Here is a 7,682-nt window from a genome sequence, read left to right as displayed (position 1 = left end):
TACTATGTTCTCAACAACGGTGCTGTCGAAGAGCAGAACGCTCTTTTTGAAAGGCCTCACCAAGAGATGCAGAACCATCTCAAGCCCCTAGACATTAGAGCTAAAGTTGAATATGTGGGGGTGAATAAAGTTCTGGTGGACGGAGGAGCAGTAGTCAATATGATGCCTCAATTCATGTTGAAAAAGATAGGTATGTTCGACACTGATGTTAAACCTCACAATATGGTATTGTCGAACTATGAGGGTAAGATAGGACAGACTCTGGGTGTCATACAAGTAAATCTGACTGTTGGATCAATCACAAGACCAACAATGTTCCTGGTGATACCTGCGAAGGCGAATTACAACTTGCTGCTAGGAAGGGAATGGATACATGGAATATGGGCAGTTCCTTCGACCATGCATCAGAGGGTATCCATCTGGAGAGAAGATGGTGTAGTAGAAAATGTTGAAGCTGATCAAAGTTACTTCATGGCAGAAGTGAACCATGTAGATAAGAAGAACATCGACAGGAACTTGGCTCATATAGGACCATGCCACCCAGCTGAAGACGGCTACGCCCCAAATAAAAATGCTTTGTATTTCTTGACTCTCCATCCCAATGGATTTCAATGGGATAGGGAAATTATAGGGGACCCAGAAGAAGGGGGAATCATTTGAAATACGGCCAACAGGCTGGGATGAAGACCTGTATTATGCCTGAGTCTTCTTTTTTCGAAAAGATTTTGGCCTACATGGTTGAGAACAAAAGAAAAGCGGCTCTCGAAGCCGAGATAACTAACATGGCTGACGAAGCCACATATGGTGAAATTTATAATACGGGACCTGGGGAGTACTTTAAACCAAAAACCCCTGACGAACAGGTGCCCATGGAATTAACAGACCAGAGGTTAGATGCCATCTATGACGAAAAGCCTCTGGGATTCGAAAAAGATCCAGTAACGGCGAGTGCGAAGATGTTAGCGCAAGATCCTCTTGAAGAAATTGATCTTAGAGATGGGAGTTCAAAAAGAATCACCTACATCAGCACTAAACTGGACCCCAAGTTGAAAGTAAGAGTAATTGAACTACTAAGAGAAAACAAAGATTGTTTTGCTTAGGACTATGACGAGATGCCTGGTTTGAAGAGGGACCTGGTCTAATTGAAGCTATCTATCAAGGATGGCAAGAAGCCCATCAAGCAGACTCCAAGGAGATTCTCCCCAGAGATCCTCTCAAAGATCAAAAAAGAGGTCGAAATACTTCTTCGATGCAATTTCATCAGGACCACAAGGTATGGCGAATGGATTGCAAACATAATTCCTGTAATTAACAAAAATGGCTCTTTAAGAGTATGTATAGATTTTCGCGATCTAAATGCAGCAACTCCTAAAGATGAGTATCCAATGCCTGTGGCAGAAATGCTGGTGGACTCAGCTGCAGGCTATGAATATCTCAGCATGCTTGATGGATACTCTGGCTATAACCAGATTTTCATTGCTGAAGAGGATGTTTCCAAAACAGCCTTTCGATGTCCAGGGGCAATAGGCACTTATGAGTGGATAGTTATGCCCTTTGGTTTAAAAAATGTTGGGGCAACATACCAGCGAGCAATGAATTCTATATTCCATGATTATATAGAGACATTTATGCAAGTTTACATAGATGATATTGTGATAAAATCTATATCAGACTAAGATCATCTAACCCATCTCAGCCAATCATTCGAAAGAATCAGAAAACATGGCTTAAAGATGAATCCTCTTAAATGTGCATTCTTTGTGCAGGCTGGAGATTTATGGGCTTTGTGGTCCATAAAAAGGGGATAAAAATCAATCAGAATAAGACGAAGGCTATTATGGAGACCAAAGCACCATCAACTAAGAAAGAATTGCAATCATTATTAGGAAAGATAAACTTCCTGAGAAGATTCATCTCAAACTTAAGTGGTCGAACTCAAGCCTTCTCTCCCCTCCTACGCCTGAAACAATGGAAGTTCGAATGGAATGATGAACATCAAAAGGCATTCGACAAGATCAAGCATTATTTGACGAATCCTCCTATCTTGGCACCACCATGTGGGAAGAAGCCCATGAGACTGTATAAATCAGCCTCCGACACTACTATAGGTAGCATGTTGGCACAAGAGAATGAAGATGGCATCAAAAGAGCCATTTATTATCTTAGTAGGGTTTTAAATGATGCAGAAAGTAGATACACTTCAATAGAAAAGTTGTGTCTTTGTTTGCATTTCTCTTGTACTAAACTCAAGTATTATATAAAACCTATTGATTTATACATCTCTTCACACTTTGATTTCATTAAGTATATGTTATCGAAGCCAATAATGCACAGTCGAATTGGCAAATGGGCATTAGCCCTCACTGAATACTCTTTAGCCTTTATGCCTTTAAGAGCAATGAAGGGACAAATAGTATCAGACTTTATTGTAGACCACGCAGTGGTCTAAAGTCCTCAACTTCAAGTTGAGTTAAAACCTTGGAGATTATTCTTCGACGGTTCCACTCATAAGGATGGAAGTGGAGTTGGGGTCATGATAATTTCTCCTGATGGAATTCCAACAAAACTCAAATATAGAATCGAAGGTCCCCTTTGTTCTAACAACGAGGCAGAATATGAAGCCCTCATTGCAGGACTTGAGGCTTTGTTGGAATTGGAGGCAACTAGGGTCGAAATTAAAGGAGACTCGGAATTAGTAATTAAGCAACTAACGAAGGAGTACAAATGTATAAAAGAAAATTTGATTATGTACTTCGTCATTGCAAATAGGTTGCTCAAAAAGTTTGAATACATAGACATAAAACATGTTCCTAGAATAAAAAACCAAGAAGCTAATGACTTAGCACAAATAGCTTCAGGGTATAGAATTTCAAAAGAGAAGCTAGAGGAACTTATCAAAGTAAGAGGAAAAGCAATGGCTGCCAGATTGTCTCCGACAGATTTGGAAAGCACTCAGTTAGGATATGCTAACAAAGAAGAGTTTGAAGTACTGGCCATTGATATCTTAATGGATACAGATTGGAGGAATCCAATTATTAATTATCTCAAGGACCCTTTGATAGATACAGAAAGAAAAACCAAGTACAGGGCTTTATCTTATTTTTGATGGGGAATGAATTATTCAAGAAAACCCCTGAAGGGATCTTGTTGAAATGTCTAGGAGAAAACGAGGCGTACATAGCATTATCTAGTGTACATAGTGGAGCCTGTGGAGCACACCAGGCAGGCCATAAGATGAAATGGTTGCTTTTCAAATATGGAATGTATTGGCCCACCATGTTAAAAGATTTTATAGAGTTTGGTAAGGGTTGCCAAGAATGTCAAGTACATGCAGGAATTCAACATGCTCCTGCAAGTGAGCTTCATGTAATTATCAAGCCTTGGCCTTTCAGAGGTTGGGAATTAGATCTAATTGGGGAAATTCTACCTACTTCATCCAAAGGTCAAAGGTACATACTTGTAGGAATTGACTGTTTCACTAAATGGGTCAAAGCAATACCTTTAGTAAATGTGGATCAAGAAACTGTCATTGAATTCATTCAAAGGCAAATATTATATAGATTTGGAATCCCAGAAAGTATAACAATAGATCAAGGATCAGTTTTTACTGGTCGAAAGATGCAAGCATTTGCAAAGGAAATGGGTTTCAAATTATTAACATCCACACCCTATTATGCTCAAGCCAATGGACAAGTCGAAGCAGCCAATAAAGTAATAATTGGTTTGATCAAAAAGCATGTAGGGAAGAAGCCAAAAAATTGGCACAAAACTTTAGATCAAGCAGTACTATCCAAGCCTTGGATAACAGCCTGCTTCTCTTTAGCATCAGAAATCTTCTTCTGCAATTCTGCAATGTGAGATTCCCAGAGTCGTATCGAAGCAGTATAAGTGTCGAATTCTGCTTGGGCTGATTTTCTGGAAGCGGCTAACTCCTCAGAGGCTTTTGAAGTTCGAAGGGCATTATAAAACGCAGTGGCTTGAGCTTGTTCAGTTGATTGAAGCTTTGCTTTGGCATCCACCTCCCTACGGTATTCAGCACAAATTTGGTCAATGATGTTCTGGATGTCGATAAGGGCTTCACCTATATCAGTGGGACAAGCAGTGATGTTGATCTTGCTTATCAGCTTCTTTATGAAAAAGCTTTCTCCCACATCCTTCTTCAATTTTTCAAAAAGATCTACATCTAAAACAGCCTTTTTCACCTGCTTAAGGAGTTCGTCATGTGATGCTTCGTTTGCACTAGCACCAGAATGGGTCGAAGCTCCAGAAATTCTTTGTTCTGAAGAAGATTCTCTTTGAGCCATCATCAACCTTACATACTTTAGGGGATCATTTTGTTTCAAAGCATTTTTCTCCTCCTCAGTAAGTGATACAGGCAAAGTCTGGATAGTGGATGGGTGAACATTAGTTGGATTTGGGACCGTTTCGACAATAGCATCACCAGTTCCAGTCTAATTTCCTTCAGGATCAGCTTCTCCCTCACTCATGTCTTCATCTTGCTGAAAGTACCCCTCAATCTCATCAGAATCCTGATCATCCTTGTCAGCGTAATCTGAAGGGAACGTAACTCTTGGAGGAGAGTTACTGGAAGTATCTTCATAATCTTCTTTCTCTTCTGAATCCTTCTCTTCAGCTTTCTTCGAATCTTTTTTACCATCTTCATCAGGAGAAGAGGTTTCTTGTTCGTTCTGGACATTATCTGCTTTGAGATTTTATGCTCCAGTCGAAGATCCTTTGTTTTGAACAGCACCGCTGATTGTCGGAGGAGGAGATGGATTCATACCTCTCGAAGGATCACTCTGATTGCCAGTAGAAAGGGGAGTGGTAGGCCTTTACTGAAAACAAAGTGTTAGAATAAAAAAATAAGTTTATCGAAAGATAAAAGACTCAGGATAAAAGTTCACCTGTTGAGCCTCAGGGTCGGAAGCATTGCTCCCAATGTGCTCCAGCGCTGCGCCACCAGAGGGCTGGGATTGAGTTTCCTTTGAAGAAGGTGGGAGAATGTTGATTTCGACACCTTGTTGTTTGTTTGTTTGGTAAGGGGTAATTGTTGCCTTATTCTGTTTTTGTTTCTTCTTAAGTGGAGTGGGAGGAGTTTCTTCTTCATCATCTTCGACAAGGATTACATTTTCAGTTGGGACTTTTCTTTTCTTTGGCGTTAGAGGAGGCTTGCCACTACCCTGAAGGAAAGAAAATTATAAACAGTTAGAAAAATATGAAAGAGACAAAGAAGTTATTTGATGTAATACCTTTGAACTCTTCTTTATTTTCTCTGGAGCAGCATCCTTGGCAGAAGGAGCTCCCTGGCTCGAAGAGGTAGTCGGCTTAGAAGCAGTATTCAAACTAGCTTTCGCCACAGGCTTCTCTCTCTTCACCACCTTCCTTTCGACAGCTAAAGAAGAATGTGAGTTAGTCGAAACATGCAAATGTTTAAAAGATTAGCAAAAGACGAAAAGGAGTTGTAAAACCAAGAAATCCAAACATTTCACACCTTCACATGTTGGAGAGGTAATTCTCACTACATCCAAATCAAAGTGAAGAAAGCCTTTGAAACTGTCTAAGGTATGTTTGGTTGCAACTACTCTTTTGGCAGGTTTTTGTTGGTCATTTTTCAGTTCATTAAAAATGTTCCCACATGTGAACCAATTTGGGTAAGGGTGAAAAATGACAAAGCAAAGTCTGCATTGGGTAAATTTGAAAATTTGGGTGGTTCACACTCAAAGGCTAAATCATATTTAAATTCAGGTTTTACAACGTTGGGAAATTTCTTTTTGGCAATTTGTTTTTCAAATTTCTCTTTTAAAATTGACGCTGCGTAACAGACAGTTTGAACAAGTTCCATTGGGTTATAGACAGTTTCAAAGTACTTTTGGAATGCTTGGATTTCTTCAGAATGAGTAAGCTTTCCCTTGTAGACATTTTCCTGCAAAGATGAAAAGGCCTTCGTTAGACGTTTCTTGATTTCAGCAGTAGTAAACATATTCTTTGAATAGAAATCTGTCCACCAAGTGGCGAACCCATTGGTAGAGTGGAACGACGGTTGGTATGCTATTAATTGGAATTCAGCAAAGTTTGCATGGAATTCTTTGTGGGTTGCAATGTCTCGAACACTCTAATCAGTCCCTGCACAGCATATCTCGCGCTTTCGGTTGAATAAAGAGATAGGAATAAGTTGACACAACCCAAATTGTCGAGAGACAAAATTAGGTTGGTAAGCCAACAAGCAAACATGGCTCTTTACTGGCAAGATCCTTGAAACAAGCAGCCTTAGGAAGAGAAAGGCACGCCATAGATCTTCGATCTCTGTGCCGACGTCCTTAACAGCATCCTCAAGCGAAGTAGTGAACCAGGAAGGACCATGGGTTTGACTGGCAAATGGAGCCATCGAAGGAGATAAATGGTGACGCTTCGAGAACATCAGGGTGTATTTGGTGAGGGAAGTTTGCAGATTGTCAACATCATCAACTGGAGTCAGCTGAAGGAGTCTGGTGCCTTCAATGCTTCGATTTACTATCTTTGGGGCATTTTCATCAACATTTACATGTGTTGGCAAAAAGGATTCGAAAGTGGCATTGAGCCACAATTGAAGAAGCCAATAAGGCCCAGATAGTAATAAGTTTGTACCAGCTTTATACTCCTTTAACTTTGCACTAGCAGATCCTAGACTTTCATACAAACTAGCCAATAGAAGTTCACTTAAACACACTCTTCGACCAGCATGCAATTGATTAGCAAGTGTTAGAAACCTCTTTGCAACTTGCAGAGATTTACAGCAGAAGAAGAACTTGGATAACCATAGACCCAAGAATGTTATATGTTCTATGTCATAAACTTCTTCCCCATCAGCATGATACAAATTAATATAAGTACTGAACGAAGCATTCTTGACGTTAAAGTCAATTAAGTTTTCGCAGTCTTGATAGGGGTCGAAGGTTTCTCCTGTCGGAGGAAGTCCAGAAATGGAAGCTACGTCGAAGAGCGTAGGAGTTATCATTCCACAGGGGAGATGAAAGGTGTTATATGTACTATCCCAGAAATACAGGATGGATAGTAATAAAGGTTGGCAGTAGCTAAACCCTAGCTTTGACATCTGAATCAGGTCGAAAATGCCCAATTCCTTCCAAAATGGAGCTTTCTTTTTCTCAACTTTTGTCAACCAGGCTAAATAGGATTTGTCTAGAGTTGGACAATAACGAAAGGGTCTGAAACTATCAGTAATATAATCCAGTTGAAAGGCCTCTCTTTGGACTGAATCTTCAGCATTTCTAGAGGAAACGATTTTGTTGGATATGGGTTTTGTGGTGTGATAACAAGGAAAGAAGTTTACACACTTCTCTAAATGTCCTTCAAAAATTAATGGGCCTAAAAATCCTAAAGTTTTTCCAGAAAGTAAGGAAGGAATCATTACCTGGGAAGCATATATTGCTTTCTGTTCTTTGATGAGTTTTAGAGGTGTAATGTACTTCCGATTCCCAACAGTTATGATTTTGCTTGTTGGAATGTTTTGAGAAGCAGAACTCTTTGAAGATCCAACGTATTTGGTGTTCTTTGATTTCTTTTGCTGTTTATTAGAATACATTGTTATGGGTTTTTTAGGTTTTGAAAGATTAGGGTTTTGAGGAAGAAGAAACGTTTCAGAGAAGTTTGGAGGTGAACTCAGGTTGAAGATGAAGATTTTCGTA

General features: G+C 39.8%; 1 protein-coding gene across 1 annotated transcript; it reads right to left on the bottom strand.

The window, feature by feature from the left end:
* Nucleotides 1–4,451: 4,451 nt before the first annotated feature.
* On the bottom strand, nucleotides 4,452–5,980 carry LOC127131466 (uncharacterized). The gene is made up of 4 exons (XM_051060387.1): nucleotides 5,716–5,980; nucleotides 5,250–5,392; nucleotides 4,905–5,180; nucleotides 4,452–4,688 (listed from the first exon to the last, which is right to left on the bottom strand). The coding sequence occupies exons 1-4, from the start codon at nucleotides 5,978–5,980 to the stop codon at nucleotides 4,452–4,454; spliced, it is 921 nt and encodes a 306-aa protein (XP_050916344.1).
* Nucleotides 5,981–7,682: the final 1,702 nt, after the last annotated feature.

Source organism: Lathyrus oleraceus, chromosome 3 (assembly GCF_024323335.1).
Source record: "Lathyrus oleraceus cultivar Zhongwan6 chromosome 3, CAAS_Psat_ZW6_1.0, whole genome shotgun sequence".
Taxonomy (NCBI): Eukaryota; Viridiplantae; Streptophyta; class Magnoliopsida; order Fabales; family Fabaceae; genus Lathyrus; species Lathyrus oleraceus.
Note: the sequence above shows the minus strand (reverse complement) of the source record. Positions and strands in the feature narration are given on the sequence as shown.

Excerpts from the sequence above, each read along its gene's own strand:
- LOC127131466 (XM_051060387.1), bottom strand. The coding sequence starts at position 5,980 with ATGTTTACTACTGCTGAAATCAAGAAACGTCTAACGAAGGCCTTTTCA. Across the intron at positions 5,393-5,715 it reads ATATGATTTAGCCTTTGAGT|CTGTCGAAAGGAAGGTGGTG; the intron begins GTGAACCACCCA and ends ATTCTTCTTTAG. Across the intron at positions 4,689-4,904 it reads CCGACCCTGAGGCTCAACAG|AACGAACAAGAAACCTCTTC; the intron begins GTGAACTTTTAT and ends GATAATGTCCAG.